We start from the raw sequence: 22,899 nt of genomic DNA on the forward strand, positions 1-22,899 counted from the left end.
TAGAATAAGGAAAAATAATTTTTCAACATCCATTTCTTTAAAAAAACAAATGTAGTAAGCCTTTTATATATATATATATATATAAAAAACAGAATTGGATTTTCATTAAAACATGTGGAATTTTTTTAAGTTTGGAAAAAAAAATTTAACGGGTGGAAACCCCATTTTTTTTTTAGAAAATTCAATTTTTAAATCTGAAAAACTGATTGTTTTTTTAAGTAAAATGTGCAAAACTAATACTCTATAATTTTCTTCTAGATTTAAAAAAAGATAGTTTTCTAGTTTTTTTTTTTAAACACAGTTTTTCCATAAAAAAAATAATTTTTTCAGATTTTTATAAAAATCCAATTTTCACATTTTGAAAAGAAAAAAAATTAGTGTTGTCCGTTAGTCAAGGTTTTACTCGTTAAAAAAAAGTTTTCCAAATTTAAAAAAATTCCAAGGTTTCAGATTTCTTTTTAAAAGAATAAATCAATTTTTCAGTAATAAAATGTCATGTGCAATTTATTTATTTATTTATTTTAAAAAAAATTAGTGTTGTCCGTTAGTCAAGGAGAATAAATGAGCCAAAAAGTTGAATTGAGGGGTAGTTTTAGCAAAATAGATGAATAAAGGGTATTTTTATACCTTTTCTAAAAGTTCAGGGGCATTTTTGTTCTTTTCCGTTAAATTTATTTGGGATTGTGACTAAAAGTGCACCACTTATGCAAACATAATGTACTATTAGTGCACCATGTGAAAGAATATGTATGATTTTGATCCAAACCCAAACATTATGAATGATTTTGGTCCTTTTACATGTTGAGCACGAGAATATTGATGTTGCCTGAGGTGTAATGTCTAGCGTGGCTACAAATTACTGCATCTCTTCTTTTTCCGTGTATGTTGAAATTTTGAACATATTTTGTAAATTCTGCAGCTGCAGCTAGTGAGTAAATCTATGACTTGGTGTGGGAAGTGAAAATTCTTGTTTTATACGTGCAGCAAATATAAAGTCAAAAGGAAATAAATGACTCCCCGGGGAGTCATTTAATGGCAATTGGAAGTTCTGCTCAATATTAGTACACCCACATTAAAGTGGTATAAACACTTGTTTTAACAATTAACATGATAAATGTTATTCCAGATGATTCAGAATTCAATATTAGTTTTGTCAAGGACTCGATCCCAAGCCTCTGTATTCATGCCTGTGCCTTCATGTTCCTGAATAGAGCAAGGATGAGCCAAGATCGCACTAGATCAAGACCAAGCACACGTTTCACTTGGAGACTGTTTATCCTCAGAACATCACTCAGAAGCATACTATTCATAGCCAAACTTTATTCAAATGAAATGCAGCCCACACAAAGAGAGATCCTCTCAATAACGTCTGCTCAAAAGAGAATTAGGTTCAAGATAATCTGACATATATCTTTGGTAGACAAAACTAGCAAGTTATCTCAAAAACATAAATCAACATCCTTACTAGCAATACTTTAAAACTAAAACTAAGCTCCTTCATAGAACATAGTAGATCAACTAATGCAGCTTCAAACAACGGACAACCTCCATTCTTCAGAGCTGCCACAGAGATGGACAGCGGTAGTAGAAGGCAGAAGATTCACCCAAGAAACCATCCTAGGCATCTGGATCCCTGCTCTACTTAGATCTCTGTCTCATCTTTCTGCGCTTCCTCTTCAGTCTCCTCATACGCTTCTTCTTCCACTGCATTTAAAAAAAAAAAAAAAAGACATTATAGATAGTTGCAATTACAATGGTACAAGGAAACAAAATCTCAGCTAACTCGTTATTGTTCATAAATGGAATATTGCAATGCAACAGCGTATTAGGCCACATTTTTCAAAACATCTATATCCAAAAATTCTCTATGCCATTCCTGGGCGCACACTAACCCAGCACATTCTTTTTCAAATAAAGGCTTACATATTCTTTCTTTCATGGAAACCCAAGATTTCAAATTGTTCCTACCGACCTACCCCAACATTAGATCTCAAAAGACCCAACACATCAAAAAAAATCTAATTCATGCACTAGAAAAATGATAGTCTGTCTCAAGCATATTCATGCTCATGATAGGTAGTCCGCCACATAAAAGGGAATTTAGGGTGAAGACATCATGAAAGAACAAGAAGAAATCTGAATACAGAAGATGAAATCCAGCCAACAATATGTCAACTTGTCAAGGCAATGTTACTAAAACACTAAATTCCAGCGTCAGTGAGCTAAGCTTATTGAGGAGTCCACTGATTTCAACATTGGTTCTATCTTTATTCCACTGTCAATTGTAATCCACTACACCACTCTTGCAAAAGATAAGTGCATCTCCTATCATACTCGGTTAGACAGTGAATAAAAAAAAATTATCTATCAACTCTTCTACCATTCTCTCTGAAATCTATTCTGCCTTGAGATAGGAGTAGATGATGGAGATGACTGGGAGGTCAGAGGTCCAAGGAAAGGCAAGGGGGTGATACCATGGAGATGACCACAAATACAGGCTGACCAACAGGGTTGGTCATGCAAACAAGAGTGAGAAATCTCATGGGAATGGTGCGGGTGAGAAAACGAGTCGGAGGACCAATGCAGGGCATGTGGGATTTTTTTTTGACAAGGTAACAGAGGACACGTGGGATTTCATGCGCTTGAGAAACCAGTCTAAGCAATTATTTTCTCACAGCAAGTCATGAATACACCAACTAATGGGGCTTTCTATATAGTCCGCAACCAAAGTAATTTGTTAAAAAATGGAACATAAGTACCTATAGCGCATGAATTTCATACGCTACGTATGAGTGATTTGTTAGCTGAGTTTTTTTCTAAAAAAATGCATAACGCATAAAAAACATGTTCTTCAAATGACGAATGGAAGTCTCCTTTTGTTTTTCAATATCTCAATATAGTTAGTATATAGTCAAGTATGAAAAACACTCCCTGCATAACTCCTAATCTTCTTCCTAATTAACACAGCTCCTGTGTTTAGAAAAACTTTACATATAAATTACTGTCTTATTCTTTTACGAGGACATTACTATTTTGGGAGTCAACATTTTTCATTTATTAAACTTTTCAAACATCACATGAATACTTCTATTTATAATTATTTTGAGTAATTTACGTGTATGTTTTTTAAAAAGGATACTACGGAATACTTGTGCCCAATTTTTTATTTAAAATTACGTACTCTGGAACTCGTATTTCAAATCGAGTAATTTTTTAAAATAAACGAGATAATATTACCTGCTGAACTTATTAATAGATTTAATGTATAATTAATAGAATGACCTTGACCAGGTCAACTAAGATTAAGTAAAATTGGGAAATGGCCTGATTATAACTATTAAAAACTTGGGAGGGATTAAAATTTTGAAAATTCTAAGAAAGAATTCTAAGAAAGACCCCCTCCCACTTTTGAATTAAATTTGAATTTCCCCCTCTCCGCTTTACATTTTCATCCTATTTTTTCTCAACGGGGTGAATCAATTATAAGTGAGTGGGCGACTCAAATAAGATGAAAAGGTAAAGAGAAGAGAGGCAATTCAAATTTTGAAATTCAAATGGGTCTTTTTAAGAATTTTTGAAATTTTAATCTTCATTCCTAAATTTTTAGTAGCTATAATCAGGCCCATTTTTTACTTAATCTTAGTTGACCTGGTCAAGGTCAATTTTTCTTCTTAATTCAAGACTTGAGAGGCACCTTGAGTTAAAAATTGTCTAGACTCTCTTGGAGTAAGAAAAGCATACGCAAACTATATATATTATCATTATCATCACAATATTTTAGAACTCGGATGATGAAGCCAACACACTAAAGTGCTGACTGAGTATATTAAATATGCACACCCTAATGAGTATTATTCTTATAACATGATTTTAACTAAGAATTACTACAATTTGTTGACGCTTGAAAATTTCAATAATTAATGACCCATTTCTTGTCATTTCTTCACTTCAAATTGAATTAGAAATTTGCATAACGCATGTTTTTATGCGTTGTGCATTTTCTTTAATATTAAAAAACTCAGCCAACGCTTTTGACATGGGACGATGACCCATTCATATATAGCGCGGAAAATTCATGCGCTATAGGTATTTATGATCCTTTTTTTAACACATAACCTTGGCTCTTTCAGTAACAACAAACAGTACAAAAGTCAAAAGACAGCATTTTCAGTTCCAAAACTTGCTGAATCTAACTGAATTTTCTCCAAGCATGTAAACTATAAAGCAGGTGAAATGTACAAACAAATTGTCCAGCGCACGAATTTCCCAGATATATGGCAATATCTTGTGTCTTATATTAGCAACCTAAATAACAGGTTATAATTCTCTCTTAAGCAGCAAGGAGCAAAAGCATTATTTTTTTTAGAAAGTCTAAGGAACATTGCGGTATGTATGAGAAATAAAGAATTTTTTTGCGGGGTATGCAGAATCAATCAATGAGTTCAAACGTGGCTAGACGACAACACGAAACTTAACGAAAACAATAGGTCCTCTAGTTCATCATAGCTAACACAAACCATATCACTACTAGCAATGCAAAATTTAAGTTTAAACAAAAATACTACTTAAAACCAGACCTATAGCCGTTAATATTTTGTATTCCCAAAAAAGCAACACGAATCTTCAATTTCGAGCTAACATAATAAATTTTGCAATTGATATTTGCTAGTAATGATAGAGGATCTATTGGCTATTGTTTTTATTGAACGGTCATCGACATCGAGACTTTCCATTCTGAAGGACGGTTGATATTACGATACGTCAGATAGTTGAGATTCGATCCCCTGGTAAATTCAACGAAAACAATAGCCAATAGATCCTCTAATCCACGATAGCAAACGTAAACCAGATCATTACTAGCAACTATCAATTGCAAAATTTAAGTTTAAACAAAAATAACTTAAAACACGAGCTATATCCAATAATATTTTGGATTCCCGATACGATGGCAAAAAATGCCACAGTTAATACATCTCTTGCTCAAAATCAAGTTATAGAACGAATTTAATGAAAATAATAGGTCCACTAATCCACCGTAGCAATTAAAAACCAGATTAGTACTATCACATAACAATTAAAAATACTTAAATCATAACATAACCGGAAAATTAAAACGAAAATGCAAAATTTAGGATAAGAAAACAAACCTTGGCCCTCATCTTTGCCCAAAATTCACCGTTTAAGCGAAGGTGGCCTCCTCTTGTGTATTTATAGCGAGGTAATAAACCCTAGTTCCTAGCAGGGCATTCTGGTAATTTCGTGTTTCTCTTTTCCTTTTTTTTAATCTCCAAATAAATGCTACTACTAAATAGAAGAAGAAAATAAACATTTTTCTTTTCAACACCGTTTTTCTTAAACCAGATCAAATTTCCAAAAATTATAAAATGGATATATATATATATCTATAGTGTAATGTTTGATAAAACTGCCAAAATCAGCTTTAAAAAAAATACTTTTAATTAAATGTATTTTTTAATATTATTATAGTAAATATAGCACTTTGTGTTTGACTAAATTATTTGAAAAGTATTTTTGTTATTAATTTAATTTTTTATCAATATTATTAAAAATAATTTAAGTGCTAAATTACGAAAAAGAATGGCATCGACAAAATAACATAAAGATCTAAAAAGAAAGTTACTATGGATTACTATAGTTTGGCAAAAATGCCACAGTTCATCGCACGACCTATCACGCGGTGCATGCCCCACATCACAAGTTCAAAATGGGAGAAGTATCATTCGTCTAGTTTCGAATTTTTAATTTATTCTTTATCATTTGAAGACCTTGGTTACCATCCTTTAAGGGATTTTGGCAAGAATTTCATTAATGAGTATGTATTAAGTGATTTGAGCGTATCCTTGAAAGTATATCACGAATTTATCTTAAGATTTATCATTTAAACATAAAATTGATAGTGGAATATCGCAAATTTTGTCATTAATTAACCTTAAAAACATTAACTTGTAGATGTGAGCATTTAAATGGACTCAATTGAAGCAACCGAAGCAACATAATCGAGCATACTAATAGTAAAGACATATTTGTTTTGCAAAAGTCGTTAGTCTTGAGCGGCAAATATGAGCCAACTCACTAAAGCTAAGGACATAATTGAGATCAAATTATCTATTTTTCATATCGAGGAGTAAACCAAAATAAATTCACTATGATAAAGATACATTTACAACCAAATTAAACAAAAGATAAATCTATCCTATTTTCCTTAATTGACGAGATTTTTTTTGAAAAAATTACTTGGTGTACCTTCTTCTAAGAGATAATTATTGATAATAAATGCTTTTTGATTTATTTATATTAGTACCTAAATTAATTTTTTAAATTACCACTGATAGCTATACCAAAATACATACACCTCTCTCTATTCTCGCTCAATACACATTTTAGATTTTTCATCTTCTCCAAACTCTAAAAAACTCTCTCTCCTTTCTATTCACTAACACAGTCGCCGCCGCCCCACTGCCGGAGCTCCGACAACAACACCTCTCTCCTCTCTCTCCTTCGCACAATTGCCGGAGTTCTCCTACGACGAGCAACCGGAACTCTGCGAACCACAAGTAACCAGCACATCCCGCCGCTCAGATCCACAACCGGAGATCCGACGACTTAGATTCAACTACATCAACTCGTTCACCAAGTCTAACTCCGTCTTTTCGTCCCATTTTAGATCTAAAGTGTATTTTATATTTTAGCCGGAAATCCGATCGGATTTGACTGTATTCTCCATTTTTTAGTGTACATAGAGTGTATTTTTTAAAATGATTTGAATGTATTCTTCATTTTTTTAGTGTAAATACTGTGGTATTTTGTATTTCGCTGGAGATTCGACCGATTTTGATTGTATTCTCCCCTTTAAAATGAATCTCGTCTAGCTGGAATTCATGGCTTCTTCTCCTTTGTATTTGAGTGTATTTCGTCATATGTCTTGTAGCTCATATGTATTTGGCTTCTTATCTTGTAGCTGAATGTATTTTTGCTTCTTGTCTTGTATCTGAATGTATTTGGCTTTATATGTATTTTGAAATTTTGTTGAAATACATTCAAATATAGTGAATACATTCAACTTCGCGGCAGCTCGAATACATTCAAATACATGTGACATTAAATAAGATTGGATACAACTGAACAGTGTATTCAAATACACTCAAATACAGCAAAAATGTCTAATGGTAGCTATGAATTGTAAATATGAGAAAAATAGTTACGGATGATTAAGTGCTCCTAAAAGATAGTTATTTATGTAAGTTGTCCATTTTTTTTACCCTTTTCATGATCCAAAATGTCAAAAGCGCAAAAAAAAAAAGTATATCCACTAGTGAAGTATATAAAAGATGTAGGTATGTCGCCACACGACGAACATGGGGAATAAAAAAGGGTCCTATCAACCTCTAGTATCTCAGTTGGCTCGCTACCTAAATTTTGACCTTATTAGTGAGGGTTCGAATCCCACGTAGTGGTCCCTGTTCGTTCCCCCTTCCCCTACCCAACGGAATAAGAGATTTTTTTTTTTTTTTTTTTTTTTTTAAAAGAAGTATATACCCCCTGTTTGGATGGTGGTTTCCCGTGGTTCATTAATGTATGGTTTTCTAGGAAACCATGTTTGTTTCCATTGTTCTTAAAATTATGTGGTATGGTGTTGTAAACCCGTGGTTCATTTCATGGTTATATAACCATGAAAAGTCCCAATTTTTGAAACCACGGATTTGGTGGTTTTTCCGTGGTTACGTATTTCATTTCTCCATTATACCCTGTACCATCCACCCCACCCCTTGCCTTACGCTACCACTCACCCCCACCCACCCACCCACCCCGCCCTACCATCCACCCCCACCCCCAACTACCCCACTTCACCGCCACCCACCCCACCACCCACTACCCCTCACCACCGCCCAACCCCACCCCACAACAACTCACCCCACCCTCATCCCACACTACCCACCCCTACCCACTATCCCTCACTACCACCCAACCCCACCCCCACAACCACTCACCCCCACCCTACTACCCACTACCCCACTCTCATCTCACAATCACCCACCTCACACCACTCACCCCTCCCCCACTCACTACCTACTTATTTTTTAAAGTTCCTATTTTATTCTTTACATGAGTTTTATTAATATATATAAATTATTTCTAATTAGAAGTTAAGGATATTTTAGTAAACTTACAAGTTATTATACAGTATCATACAGTCAAACAAAATAATATAAATATTATTAAACCACAACAAACGATGCAGTCTATCCAAATATCGTATTCATTAATATACTACAATACAATACACCACCTACTGTAGGAATACATTAATGATCCACAGGAAACAACCATACAAACAGAGGGTAAAAGACGAGTGAATATTCCTGCTGACGAGTAGCGGAAAAAAGAATGTCAAACGAAGCATCAGAAAAACAACCGTCCGACACGGCGGAGCATGACTCGACAACCACTATCCCCGCCGATTGCGGCGGCGATGGCGTCAACAACAACGACACTTCAAATTCTCCCTTAGCGAAGGGGCTTTCAACTATAATTTCATCAATAATTAAGGAATTTGATGATAGCGCTGCCGCCACGTGTCGTAGTCAAGATCAACTCTCTTCCACCCTCGATCGTCTCACTGCAGGTACCTTTAATCAAATGAGCTTAATTTCCACATTTGTGTGGAAGAATTGGAGTTGGGGGTCCATTTACTGTTTATTAGGCTGAAACATTACATTCTTTGTTCCCAATTGTTATTGAATAGTATGAAAGTAGGAAGCTTTGAAAATAATGAGACACTCTTGAATCTTATAACAACATACCCAGTATAATCCTACTGGGTGGAGTTTGGGAAGGGTAGAGTGTACGCAAACCTTACCCCCGTGTTGGTATGTGTACACTCTAACCTCCCCAGACCTCACCTGGTGGGATTATACCATTGAATCTTGTGATCCTAAATTAAAGATGTGTCTAATGTACTAAAATGTCTTTTGAATCGTGTGATTTTAAACTTTTCATTTGAACAATCAACTTACTAAATATAGAAAGAGACACTCTTTTTGGGACAAACCAAAAAGACAAGTAAGACACTTAAATTATCTTCTTTTGTACGGGGAAGAATTGGGAGTTAGGGATCCGTTTACTGTTTATTAGTCTGAAAATTACATTTTAGTTCCCAACTGTTATGGAATAGTATAAAGTAGGAGCCTTTGCGAACAAAATTGCTCTATTATGGTACATCTTAGAAAACACTCCAAATAATCTTCACTAAGGTGGATATTCCAACAGGATAGCTGAATGGTTGAGCCATAGGAGTAACAATCCAGCTGCAATGTGATATGCAGGCTTACCCAAACAGATGTGGTTGTGCTATGTAGCAAGTTGTTCAATGGATTAGTCGAGATGAGCACAAGCTGCCTAGACACCATTATCATGCATAAAATAAAAAATTAGAAAAATCACTAAGGTGTGTGTGTGTGGTGGGTTGGAGATGGGGGTGGGGGCAGGGGCAGGGGCAGGCAAACATTTGTATATGTAATTCCTTCGCACCTTCTACTCCCATTGCAACTCAGGATTTGTTTTCATGCGAATAAAGACACAAACTTTTTTTTGTCATGATCCAAATTACTTTCATTAGTTAAGTGAACCCCAAGTTTTCAATGAGTTAAGTGATATTCTAAGTTTTCAATGAACCTCAAAGCTTAAAGCAGAAAAGGGGAACACGTTGTTTTTGTACATTTTAACAGAAGTTTAATGACATTGTTTGAAAAAAGTCCTCTTTATTCCAGACATTTTGAACAATCAAATAACTTAGTGGACTATATTTCCTTGTGTGCAAAAAAAGAGTTTAAGATATCTTGAAATAATTTTTTACCTCCTTCCTCTCCCATTGATACGTACAATGAGACTTTTGTGTTCTCTATGTAAAGAAGCCATGTCGCCGTTCTTCTCTATACCTGATTATTAGTGGTGACATGCAATTGCAATTGAAAAATGAAGAAAACTGCATTTTTTTGAGTTTTGTTTCTACATGTCAATTGCCCAGTGACATGACAGTAGACTCTTCTCTCCATTTATCCACATCAACTGCATTAATAATGTGTAGGTCTTGGATGATTCTACTATTCAAGGGTTGTTCCTTATCATTCCAGAAGTAGAAAATAACAGCACTTTTGTTAAAGTAGATATCTGAAACAGTTACCTGGAAAAGCTCTCAGTAATTTTGGCTAGTTAGTTTGAATGTGTTAAGTTATCTTTTATACGAGGATAACTGCACTGCAATTTGGCTTGCAAGTTGCAACAATTCAGAGGTGACAGGGTTTAGAGGCTGTTAATAAAGTTTTAATTCTCTTAGTTGTTTGTATTTGACTCCAAAAGTAGAGAAGAGCAAGTAATAAGTTAATTAGAAAGCTGGAGCATAAGATAAATACTACTTATAAAGATTTACAGTCTGCTCCTTTTGACCACTCTCCCCTTGATGGACTGAGGCCCCCCTCAATGGGTTCTACTTCTAAGAAGGGTTACCGCCTAAATCAATCAAAAAGCATATCTTTTGTATATGGGACTCTCCCTTCACCATCCCCACAGGGATGGTCTACAGGGTCCATAACTACTATTCTTACTACACGTTGTGCACTCAGCCGAATTCGGGTGCAAGCATATGACTGTTTGAAATAGTTGATAGATTTCCCTTGACAGTGCTTCTTAGACTTTCAGTCACCCCTTTCATTCCTTTGTAGGAACTTTTCTTGAAAGGATTTATTTCGACCAGGTAGTTCATTTCCAGTGTTACTATTTCTTGGACAGTATCAGTCCTATCTTCCATTTTTGCTGATGAATGGCTGGATACGCAAGGAAAATATGAAAATGAATATAGATCCTAAATGATTTCTCTACAGGAGGGTGATCTCTCTGAGAGCCATAGGATAGAGAAGTTTGGAAAGGAGTAAAGGGAAACAGTGATCAGACATAATAGAACTTCAGCCGCATATATACAAGCACCCGGAAATTTCATGCTATATATATGCAAGGAAAATATTGTCTATATAATATCTAAAATATTAAAAGGGCTATTAGGAATAGGGATTAGGTTGCTGAGTGAGGTGTTTTAATCAAAATTCTGTTTTTATGTGATTGCTTGTCTTGTTCTTTCATGGTCCTGCTTCTACCTGCAGAGCTTGACAAGCTGCTGGAAGATGCCCCGTTGCCTTTTATCATGCAGCATGCTGCCAGAATTTCTAGTGTTAGGAAAAGAATTACATCATTGAACTCAGTTTTGAAGTCTATACAGAGGCGTCTTGATAATATCGACCACACATTATCTGCTGGCTTGATACATGGTACGCTTTTTTTTTTTCCTTATATCAAGCTTTTTCATGGCAATTCGAATAGGATGTATGCAGGTTCTCATTCTTTATCTTGATTGATACTTTGCATTTCGATATGAGTGCTTCACTTAGTAATCTTTCAAATAGTTCTGTGGACACGATTTATCTTGGTAAATAGGTATAAGTACATGAATTTGGTGTTATGTCCAAGCCATTGGATATAAAGTTCTGTGAAACAGTAATTCCACATCTTCTCTTGGCAATTTAACTTTTCCATGAGAGTATTTTTCTCAAAAGCTTAGTAAAGTTAAGCTTATATCCACTCTATCTATGGAAAAAAGGGTTTCCTCCTTTGCATTTTAAATGATCTGTTTGATTGTGCATGAAGTTTAAAATGTTAATTTGACTTATAGATCACTGAGTCGAACCGTGTGGCACTAGACTTCAGGGAGTCTCGGTTATAAAGAAATTACTAAAATAGTGGTTGAAAAGTTAACAAAACAAAATTTCATCAAAGTTTAAAATTTGAGTAGTTAACTAAATTTAAATTCTTGGATGTTGTTATAGAATAATGTTTTTAATGGAATGGTGTTAAACATTTTTAAACATTCCAAAATGGAAAGGTTATTAAAAAAAATCATATAAATTGAAACATAGGGAGTTGTAAAAAAGAAAAAAGTGGTACATCTAGAGGGTTATGAACTTGGGGGATTTCACTATGATGATCTTGGAGGATATAATTATGGTTTTTCTTCTTCTTCATTGGCATCTTGTTGCGGCAAGGCATGGGCATGATGTTGCGTTATTGCTGTGGTCTAGGTTGACAATGGTTTGAACATTCACTCTGAGAGATTGCGGGTCTTATTGTATCTTTGGTAGGCACGGATATATGAGAATTGTATAATTGATGTGGTTTTCTGATATTCAAGAAGTGCATTCTATGAATATTAGTTGTCCCTTGTGCGGCTTGAGACTTTTGTGGTATATTATATGTAACTGGTACTGATCTATTTTGGGTAATAAGCAGCAAACCAGTGGAATTTTCGCTTATGATGTGGAAATTACTCCAGCTGTCCCAAATCTTGTCATGATCTAGTTTATGATGGACAAACTGAACAAATTGGCTTTTATTTCGTGCATATTTTTCAAATAGGAAATGTTTCCACTTTCTATCTATTTCTCTCTTTGTGGGTTGTCTATGACTGCAGGGCAAATATGTTGTGGTGTGCTAAAGATGTTTCAGGGTATTAAGAGTAAAGTAGTTTGAATTAGACTAGCTTAATTACAACATCAGTTAGAGTACCTGCTTTTCCGTTTGTGCATTTTGGCTGAGTCGGCTGGAGATTATCCAATAATACCTTGTTATATCTTCTTTGCAGAGAAGTCCACAGGGGATGGTGCACGAGACCATGAGAACCATCAGTCTTCATTGAAGAGGTAATGTAAATTTGTGTTTCTGGTGTTCGATGAACATGCTAGATTCTTCCCTTTGGATATGCATGAGTGGCAACATCAAGGATACAATTTGTGTAAGAGGTTAATTCGTGAAATGTTTCCTAGTCTTTTGATGCAAAAAGGTTATTGAGGTTTATTGGGTCATATCTGGTGTTTACTACCATGTTTGTTAGGATCTAGAACACACAAGTCTGGTGCATTATTTGATTTTTATATGAACTTCTTAAAACAGTTTTACTCTGTAGGAGTACATCAGAAACTAGCATGATAAACATGGTTGAGAAATAAGCCAATGATCCACGCAGTCTTACCCCTTTTTTCTCCTCTATGGAAGAAGTCACTTCCACTGTTTTATGGAGAATGTTAGTGGCAAATCTTGACATCCCATCCTTAGATTATCTTGCATGGTAAGTGATACCCAAACCTAGCAACGGGCTGCAGGTAGAGCCCTCTTACATGACCTTTTTTCAGCCCGTATGCATTCCGTGGGATTTTCTTACCTTCCATCACTAACATTCTCAGTATGCATCAAATGGAAAATAATTCGATATACTTATTCTGTCTTTATGTTTCAATGTCTTGGTGCTTCAATTGTTTGCTGTGCCAATCATTTGCAAGTTGGTGTGTTAGTTTGCAATATTATTGGAAGATGCAAAGCGTGATAACCTTTGGATGAGCTAAATTTTCTCAGTATTGCTTCGATAATGTCCGAAAGGAAGTGTATTGGCTTTATATCATTGACAAACTTCTAAATCAGTTACTATGTGGTTCTGTTGGGGCAGTTCATGATCAAAATCCAGGTACAAGATTCAGATGTCCTTTGCAGTGCCAGTAGAATCTCCTTCTGATTGCAAGCATTTGAAGCTGATTCAGCCTTGTGGTGTAAAAGGCAGTCTGATGCACGAGGTTATAGCATTCTGGCATTCCGAACAGATTGGGTGAAAGTGCTATCCCTTATTTGAAATTGGTTCTTTTGTCTGTCAAAAATGTACGTTTTCAGCTGCCAGAGTATGTCCGAGTTGCCCAGGAAAGCAAAACACTTAAAAATGGAAAACGCGTGACGCCTGGTTAGCAGCTCAGCTAGAGTAGGCCTGTAGGTGCAATTTGAAGGGTGTATCTTTCTGAAACTTAATTGTTATTTTCTGCTCGGAACTTATTGTTAACCGTTTTGTTTTACAACCTGAATTTTTGGTGTATAATGTGTACCCAGAAGAGTTTTGGATGGCAATATTAACGGTCATTATTAAGATCTAAGTAGAGCTTTACATCTTATACACCATACTGTTTTGCAAGCAATGCAAAACAAGTTCTATACCAAAGAGTCATCAGATGCATAGAAGGAATGATCACAGGTCATCGTCATCAGGTGAAGAAGAACTTAAAGTGATCAGAGGTGAAGTTGACCAGTTGCAGACACAGAGAATGCAGTGTTATGTCATTTTCAGAGAGTAATCCTTCTTATTGCGCTTAGAATCTCTATTCTGCTAACGAAAAGGGCCTAAAATACCATTAAACTATTAGATTTGGTGTAAAAATAACTTCCATCCACCTTTGGGGCCTAAAATACCTCCGACGTTAATCTTTGGGGCCTAAAATACCCCTGGTGTCAACCTTCGGGGCCTAAAATACCCTTATTTTTATCGGATCCATTTCAAGACCCAATTAACAATTTCATTTATTATGTGGCAGCTTCTCATTGGTTAATAAAATAATTAACTTAAACTAATTAATCTCCCATTTAACCCGATCCAACTAATAAGTCCTACCCGCCCAATTAAATTCCCTTTTATCCATATTAAAAGAAACCCTTGAACCCATTCCATTAATAAGCCCGACCCTCTAACGGTGCCGACATTTGGATGGTAATTCAACCAATACATGAAACACTGAAAGAAACGAACCATGAAACAGAAATACACTGTTTCTATTTTATTTTAGTTCAAACTTTCAAAGTAGAATTAGTCAAACACCACCCTGTAAAAGTAATATTCTTTTCTATTTTTTTTTTTTGCATTGCTATATATACATTCATGATTCACCAATAAATAACTCAACATAAAAAGGATCAGTTAAATTGATAAACCTTTACATTGAAACACTTGAAGACGTACCAGAATTTGACTACAAGAGATTTCTTGTTAAAGGAAATTAAATACGTCATTTTCAACTGAAATTACAACCATGAAACACTGTAAGAAACAAACCATGAAATGGAAACACATTGTTTCTTTCGGTGTTTCATGTATTGGTTGAATCACCTCCCAAATGTCTACACCGTTCGAGGGTCGGGCTTATTAGTTGAATGGGTTCGAGGTTTCTTTTGATATGGATAAAAGGGGATTTAATTGGGCGGGTAGGGCTTATTAGTTGGATCGGGTTAAATGGGGGATTAATTAGTTTAAGTTAATTATTTTATTAACCAATGAGAAGCTACCACGTAATAAATGAAATTGTTAATTGAGTTTTAAAATGGGTCCGTTAAAAATAAGGGTATTTTAGGCCCCAAAGGTTAACGCCAGGGGTATTTTAGGCCCCAAAGGTTAACGTCCGGGATATTTTAAACCCCAAAGGTGGATGGAGGGTATTTTTGCACCAAATTTAATACTCCAAGAGTATTTTTGAATGTATTCCGATTGCATAAGGGGAATAGGCTAAAAGGACGATTATAAGGCATTTAGAGGATCAGTTTTTGGCTTGTCATAACCAAAACTATTGGGTAAGCTAACGAAGGCGAACTTCTTCTACATCTAATTGACAATAATAATCGTATGAGAGAAATCTGTAGTACTAAATCTTGAGTCTATCTCGTTAAATTCTCTTTCTTGTGATAGGCTTTTGAAGAGGTACCGTTATGAGGTGGTTTAACAACCATTATAGTTCAACTTAAAACCAAGAAAGCTGAACACGTACACGAAATTATATCCAACAAGAAACAAAACTCGACAATTGTTGCAAATACAACACTCGTGATGGTAAACTAACATCAACAACAATCTATCTTCAGCCTTCATTACTTTCCAAACCAACCAATCAAAAGTCATAACCAAAACCAACAAATTAATTAACACTGTATAATCACATCATAAGCTTAACCAAAGTTCCACTATAAATACTTCAATCAATTAGCTTCTCATCATCATCAAACAAAATCTCAAAATCTTCTCAGCACCTCAACTCCAAATCCACACACGTAAAAAAGAAACTATGGCTAGAAGCATATACACTTGCATGTTCATAATTGCTATTATCTCCTTAGCAATTAGTGGAAAATCTGAAGCTGGTCGTAATCTATTACAGACCAATAATCCAAGTATTCCTACTATACCAGGAATGCCAAATATTCCTAATATGCCAAATATTCCAAATATGCCCTCAATTCCAAAAATTGGATCAATGCCACCAATGCCATCAATTCCAACAATTCCAAAATTCGCAATGCCACCAATGCCATCAATCCCAAATATTCCTTCTATTCCATCTATCCCATTTTTGACTCCACCACCTCCTAAGAACTAATTAAGTAGATTTGTCTACCTAATTAAAGCATTCTTATTTGGGAGGTGATTATACTCACACTATTTTATTTGTAGTTCCTTTTGTTGATTTTGCATTTGTTTTGATTGGTCCAGTCGTTATGTTATTAGTTTCAGAATATTTGTCGTTGTATTCCATTGAGTTCTTTTTCCTCTAGGGAGAAAGCGGGGGTGGTATACTAGACTATCGTATAGCAATTTTACATTATGTTGTATCATATTTCCATTATGTAATTTTACAATTTACGTGTGTTTTATTATCTTATATATATATGATGATACTTTTGTTTTCATTTGACTTCTAATCATATAACAGAGCCAGAATTTTCACTAAGACAAATCGAAATAATTTACATCTTTCAAGGAGATTTAACATATGCTAATCTATATAAATAATAAAAAAGTTGACATATCTATATAGTTTATCTTTTTTTCGACAAAAGGGCGTCAAATTGACTCCCTTTGGATAAAGATAACTCCGCCACTGATTGTAAATCGTCTTTCTCTAATAATCTAAATGGTCAATTGAAAAGAATTTAACAAGGAGCCAATTGTGAACTGGAATGTCCTCCTTATAATTTGAATCATAGTTCGACATTTTCTTCTATTCAAATTGTAAGAGGCCAAGAGATCCTATTTCCTCCGTCAAATGTGAAGAACTAAAGAATGACATACGGAATAAACAACATAATTATTAGTTGGATCATGCCACCAACAAAGTGGCTGTAGTTTAGTGGTGAGAATTCCACGTTGTGGCCGTGGAGACCTGGGCTCGAATCCCAGCAGCCACACTTCCTTTTTTATTTTAGTTTTCACAGTTAATTTTTTTTAGTTTAGTTTTCAATTTTCACAGTTAATCTTGGTTCTTACTATATATGCTATGGAGATGACTCTCCTCCTATGTTAGTATATTCCCAGCTATATGAAGGTGCTTATCAAACATTTTTAATCTTGGTTCTTATTATATATGCTATGGAGATGACTCTCCTCCTATGTTAGTATATTCCCAGCTATATGAAGGTGCTTATCAAACATTTTTAATCTTGGGCTTATCATGTCCTGTTCGTATGGAAGCACACATAAATTAAATGGATTATTAGTAAAAGAAAAGGAAAAATAATGTGTGTAGCAAGAAACAGGCTTCATTCATGTATATGGTACGTATTATGATATACATTGAAGGCAGTAATATTGTCTGCCACATATGTTGCATATTTTGTGAATTGATAATCAGTTCTCAACTTCGTCTTTCTATATTGTGGTAAAACCAATGTACAATTTATCGACATTGAAGGCAGAAAATGATTATTCAAAAGAAGATGATTTTATGTCTAATGAACCAAAAAAAAAAAAAAAAAAAAGAGCAATGTTTGTTCGTGAAAAGTCAAGAAATTATATACATAGTTTTGGCTAAAACTACTGAGCTCTGTTAAACTCGTAATTGATACTCTAGTAGTCTAGCTCCACCTTTGCGCATGGAGGTAAAAATGCAACAAATCACCAACCAATATAAATTATTTATTTATAATAAACACCAATTAAAGGAAGATGAAACAGAGACAGTGAAGTGCTTCACGTGAAACCCTATAAATTGAAAATATTCTTACATTCCCCCTTTATATAAAAACCAAAAAAGCAAAAATTAAAAATTTCCCCATAAGCAAACACGCTAATTACGGTACTCGTTGTTAACAAATCAACCAACAAGAACATGATTATCTATCTTCAAATTGTTCTGTTCTGAGTTTGCCACATGGGGTAAGCAACAATAAGTAACACTTTATATTAATCAAATTTCGAAGAACAAAGTAGTGAAAGCCAGTGATCTCGAAATAATAAGCAAATGAACAAGTTCCAAGACTTAGTATAACGAAGATTTCACCTGACATAAATGAAATTGCAATTCACGCAAACTATATAAGTAGTTGTTAGTTTAGAAGTTAGGAATTATTGAAGCATTGAATGTATTTATTTACGAACGTGATTTCCAGTTTTTCCTTTGGTGGATTACATTCTCCTAAATTTGTCATAGATACTTGAATTACAGCCCACTTTGCCTAAACACCTGAAACCATGATAAAATATTTCTATTTTTTTACACTTTCAGCTTGGAAAAGTTTTTGCGCGTATTTTGAAGCGTCTATTACATAGATAAGTCAATCACTTAAAATATGTCACTTTCATTAATAATATGCATTGTTAACGTAAAATATGTCACTTTCTTAAGTATATGCATTAGCTTCAATAAAGCATAAAACCTCGACGCTTTCCAACTGAGGTTTATGAGTATAGTAAAGAATGTGTACATTTTTTATGTGGTTATTTATCTACATAATAGGCGTATGATAACACACACATTTTTTTTTCTTTTCAAATTTTGAATCGAAAATGTGTACTGGGCACATTTTATGTGTTCAAATGCTTAATTGAAATATGTCGTAATTCGATGTCTAATTAAATTTAAGAGATTGTCGATGTGTTCCGCCTTTTCCTTTTAATATATGTCAAATAAATCACATTTGTAAAATAAAATAACAGGGGAGGAGGAACAAATAATATCAACTCTCTTTTATGATAAATGTACAAGTACTAAAATTATTCACTGGGTTCCAAAAACATCCAATGTGTTTTAAGTAAACGAGGTATAGTGGAACTTTTTAACACTAATCTAGATTGCAACTACTATGTATTTATCCAAATGATGCAGTCAAGTTGGAGGTCTTCAAGGCATCGCCTTAACATAACAACAAACTAACTTTCTCGTAAGAATATAAACCCATGACTTTTGGAGATAACGAAAAAACGCATATTACAAAAAGGATAATAATAATAATAAAAAAAAACTCACTTTGTTAGCTGTGTAAAAATTATATATTAATCAATTAATTAAGTTAATTAAATAAGCAAAGCAGGCGAAGTAGCCAGTACGCAGCTCCAAGGATACTTCCTCGAACCATCCTAATTAACAGATGCAAATCAAATATTTTAAGTTACTAATTTATTATTACAACGGTAAATACCTAGTATTTAATATATTTTAATTCATTAAGTGGTCGTTTGGTTTGAGGTCAAAATAGTCCCGGGATTACAATCCCGGGACTAATTTATACCATCTGTTGGTATTATTTTATACCATCTGAAAGATGGTATAAAATAGTACCAGTATAAGTGGGTTATGAAGGTATAAGTTGAGTTATTCCAGCACTAATTTTTATACCACGTTTGATACAAGGTATAAAATAATCTCGGGATAAATCTATACCTTATACCAAACGTGATATAAAAATTAGTACCGACATAACCCATGTTATACCTTAAACCAAACGACCACTAAGATAAAAACGAATATTTATGTTATGCCCGCCAAGATCCCAAAAAGTATCCCGCTTTTTCAGTTTGGGCCTTGAACCCAAATCGTCACATCGACCTTGGGCTTTTTAATCTTTGACCATATGACACGTGTCTACTCCCCATTCGTTGGAAACAATGGACCCACCTGTACTACTGTTTCTATTTATGTGTTCCCCCTTCTCATATAATGCCACTGGGACAGAGTCTCCTTGCTACTATACTGCTACACTAAACAATGGAGCGCCACATACACTGCAAGCTTTCAGCTTAATCTTTTTTTTTTTATTTTTGCACTATTCACAACGCATTCTTCAAAACCCTAGCTACCTAGCTTCTCTCTCTGATATTTTTGGGGTTCTTCACTTTAATATATACCCCATTATATTCTGTAAACGTTACGTTTTCTTCTATAATGGCTTCAGCTTGCGTAAACAAAATGGGTATGTCGCCGGAGAAGTTCTTGGATTGTTCTCCGACAACTAAGTACAAGTCATATGGTTGGTTGAGTCCGAGGATGTCCTTCAGTAATGGCGACACATCCAAGGTTGCAGGAACAAAAAAGACAACTCTTGAAGACAAAACGGAAAAATTAGATCCAGAAGTTTCAAATGACTTCGAGTTTTGTCTTGAAGATCCGGTGATTATGTTGCCAGCCGACCAGCTTTTCTCTGATGGAAAGCTAGTCCCGCTTCACCTTTCCATGACCCGACCTGTTACCACGACATCAGCTAATGTTACATCCACAGATAGTGCCACCCCTCAAGTACTTCGGATGAGAAATGAGATTTCGAATGCTGATCCGTATTTGTTCTCTCCAAAAGCACCAAGATGTACCACAAGATGGAGGGAGCTTCTAGGTTTAAAGAAACAACATCAAAACAACAACAACGCAAAGCTTGAAAATCAGCGAACCTCATCTTTACCTAGCAATACCAAATCTCTCAAAAATTTCCTTCATCGTAGCTCAAAATCATTGAGTTCTTCTCTAGACTCGTCTCTTAACCTTCCATTGTTAACAAAAGACTCTGATACTGAGTCTGTTTCAATTTCTTCTCGGTTATCACTTTCCTCTTCTTCTTCTGGCCATGACCATGATGATCTTCCTAGACTTTCCCTTGATTCAGATAGACCAAACAGAAATGCAGCTAATCCACGTAGGGTACGACTGGTGAAGCATAGGGTATCATCATCTGAAGCTACAAGAACTGGTAGAAGCCCAGTTCGTAGACAAACGGACTCCACTCTCACCACAACTGTTCGAGGAGCATCTGTTGATAGTCCTAGAATGAATTCTTCAGGGAAGATTGTTTTCCATAGCTTAGAAAGAAGTTCAAGCAGTCCTAGTACTTTTAATGGTGGACCAAGGTATAAACATAGAGGAATGGAGAGATCTTATTCAGCTAATGTTCGTGTTACACCTGTTCTTAATGTTCCAGTTTGTAAATCTGGGGTCTTTGGATTTCCTCTGTTTTCTTCTTCATCTTCATCTGTAAATGGAAACAAGGGACAATATCACAGTAACAGCAGACCAAAAACAGTCAAAGAATGAAGAGAGTTTTTAGGTTAGAACCTGGTAATATTCATCCTTTTCCGGTTAGATTTATGAGGGTTTTTTGTTGTTATGGGAGTTTCAGTTTTTCCAGGCTTAGAAAAATTTATGTAAATATCCAGGCAACTCTTGTTTACTACTTCCATTGTTGTTTTTGCTAACTCTGATGCTTAAAGCTAATGTTTTTGAATTTTTCATTTTTTTTCTCGTAATTGAATCTTTTATTTAGTATCGTTATTAAAGTAGTATTATTTATATTTTCTTGTACCTGAAAGCTATGGAATCTCTCTGTTATACTTTTTGAAGCTTTTCAAAAAGTTCTTTCTTCCCTTCATTTCATTCTTGAATGTTGAATCATGAACAGTGATGCTTGAACAGTGATGTGAACTAAGAGCGTGATTCTCACGCGCTCTCTCTGGTTGTGGTGATGCTTTTTATAAGAGGTTTAGCATTTTCTGGGCAGAAAGAAGGTAGCGTGACATGCATTGGCATCTTCTAGCTTGCATATGCTTTACTGGAAATATAATTTAAAATGTTTTTGTTCATTTTTGTTACTTCAATTATTGTTTTTTATACTGGAATTGGGAAATGGCTACAAGTTCTTGAATGCACAATGAGAAACCAGCTGACAGTTTTTGCCTGATCAATCTGCTTTATGCACGTCAGTCTGATCCCTACAACACCTCAAGGGCCTTGTATGGATTGTATGGGTGTAAAGATTTCTATGAAAAATGCTTCTTGAATTTTGCAATATATATTTTTATTTTTCTTCTATTTTCAAAAGCAAAAATAAAATTATTGTCAAAAAGTGTGATAAATTAAACCATTGGTATAACGGAAAATAATGACATTCAAATTAAAGACCCTAAAATCCAAATTGGTTTAGCTTTGTGCACTATAGTTTAAATTCTTTTACTTACGTCACAGGTTACTTAGAGCCCGTTTGGATTGGCTTACAGCTTAAAGCTGTTTGCAGCTAATAAGCTGAAAAAAATAAGTTGGGGTAGTCCAACTTATTTTTTTTGGCTTATAAGCTGTTTTCAGCTTATAAGCTGCTTTAGATAAACTAAGTCAAATGGGTCCAATTATTTTTTTGAGCTTATTTTAAGCATAAAATGACTTTAAGCTGGCCAGCCAAACACTCAAAAAAGCTGAAAATAGCTTATAAGTCAACTTATAAGTCAATCCAAACGGGCTCTTAAAAACAAGCATCATTCAGCTTTATTATAATCCCACATTATAATGTCAACATCACTATACAACTCTACTTAGGGGTTGCTATAAAATTTGTCCAGTATTTTGTTGTTAGTGTTGGCTAAAGTCAGAATAATATTTATTTTGAAATCTTGGAATTATCTATCATATGTAGAAGGTGGGATTATATACACTATTAGAAATAAAAAATTTCCCACCGACATTCAATGGAAAATTTGTGCTATAAAATATGATTTTCCCACCTCATTCCCACTGAACTAGCTCAATGGGAAAACGCATGGTGGGAATCAGATTCCCATTGAAACGCTGGGAAACTTCTTGATTTTTCCGTGTGAAAATACTACTACTATTTAGTTCTTTCCCACCAATATTCAGTGGGAAATAGCCACTGAACATAGTGCGGGTTATCTCTCATGTGTGGTTTGCGAGCTATTACACAGGAGCTAAGTTTACCCCGTGCGCACCCGAA

At 34.8% G+C, this 22,899-nt stretch overlaps 2 protein-coding genes, 1 long non-coding RNA gene and 2 other non-coding genes across 5 annotated transcripts; 4 read left to right on the forward strand and 1 right to left on the reverse strand.

Moving 5' to 3' along the window:
* Window positions 1-1,300: 1,300 nt before the first annotated feature.
* LOC132617323 (uncharacterized) lies at window positions 1,301-5,389 on the reverse strand. The gene is made up of 2 exons (XR_009573713.1): window positions 5,148-5,389; window positions 1,301-1,704 (listed from the first exon to the last, which is right to left on the reverse strand). It is a non-coding gene; the product is annotated as an uncharacterized LOC132617323 (long non-coding RNA).
* A 3,017-nt stretch (window positions 5,390-8,406) lies between these two features.
* On the forward strand, window positions 8,407-14,036 carry LOC132617993 (uncharacterized). Its single transcript, XM_060333063.1, has 4 exons — window positions 8,407-8,638; window positions 11,169-11,339; window positions 12,707-12,764; window positions 13,565-14,036. Exons 1-4 carry the CDS (start codon window positions 8,407-8,409, stop codon window positions 13,569-13,571), a joined length of 468 nt encoding a protein of 155 aa, XP_060189046.1. The 3' UTR covers window positions 13,572-14,036.
* A 2,998-nt stretch (window positions 14,037-17,034) lies between these two features.
* On the forward strand, window positions 17,035-17,106 carry TRNAH-GUG (transfer RNA histidin (anticodon GUG)). Its single transcript has one exon. It is a non-coding gene; the product is annotated as a tRNA-His (tRNA).
* Window positions 17,107-19,850: 2,744 nt separating this feature from the next.
* On the forward strand, window positions 19,851-21,421 carry LOC132619101 (uncharacterized). The gene has a single exon (XM_060334065.1). The coding sequence runs from the start codon at window positions 20,079-20,081 to the stop codon at window positions 21,213-21,215; it is 1,137 nt and encodes a 378-aa protein (XP_060190048.1). The 5' UTR covers window positions 19,851-20,078; the 3' UTR covers window positions 21,216-21,421.
* A 374-nt stretch (window positions 21,422-21,795) lies between these two features.
* LOC132620686 (small nucleolar RNA Z122) lies at window positions 21,796-21,893 on the forward strand. The gene has a single exon (XR_009575123.1). It is a non-coding gene; the product is annotated as a small nucleolar RNA Z122 (small nucleolar RNA).
* The last annotated feature ends 1,006 nt before the right edge of the window (window positions 21,894-22,899 follow it).

The sequence above is a fragment of the Lycium barbarum genome, chromosome 11 (genome assembly GCF_019175385.1).
Source record: "Lycium barbarum isolate Lr01 chromosome 11, ASM1917538v2, whole genome shotgun sequence".
NCBI classification, from domain to species: domain Eukaryota; kingdom Viridiplantae; phylum Streptophyta; class Magnoliopsida; order Solanales; family Solanaceae; genus Lycium; species Lycium barbarum.

Bases quoted from the DNA above. Each gene is read 5' to 3' on its own strand.
- LOC132617993 (XM_060333063.1), top strand. From the start codon at position 8,407: ATGTCAAACGAAGCATCAGAAAAACAACCGTCCGACACGGCGGAGCAT. The intron at 8,639-11,168 runs CTGCAGGTACCT...TCCTGCTTCTAC, and splicing joins TTCCACCCTCGATCGTCTCA to CTGCAGAGCTTGACAAGCTG. The intron at 11,340-12,706 runs GTACGCTTTTTT...TCTTCTTTGCAG, and splicing joins ATCTGCTGGCTTGATACATG to AGAAGTCCACAGGGGATGGT.
- LOC132619101 (XM_060334065.1), top strand. From the start codon at position 20,079: ATGGCTTCAGCTTGCGTAAACAAAATGGGTATGTCGCCGGAGAAGTTC.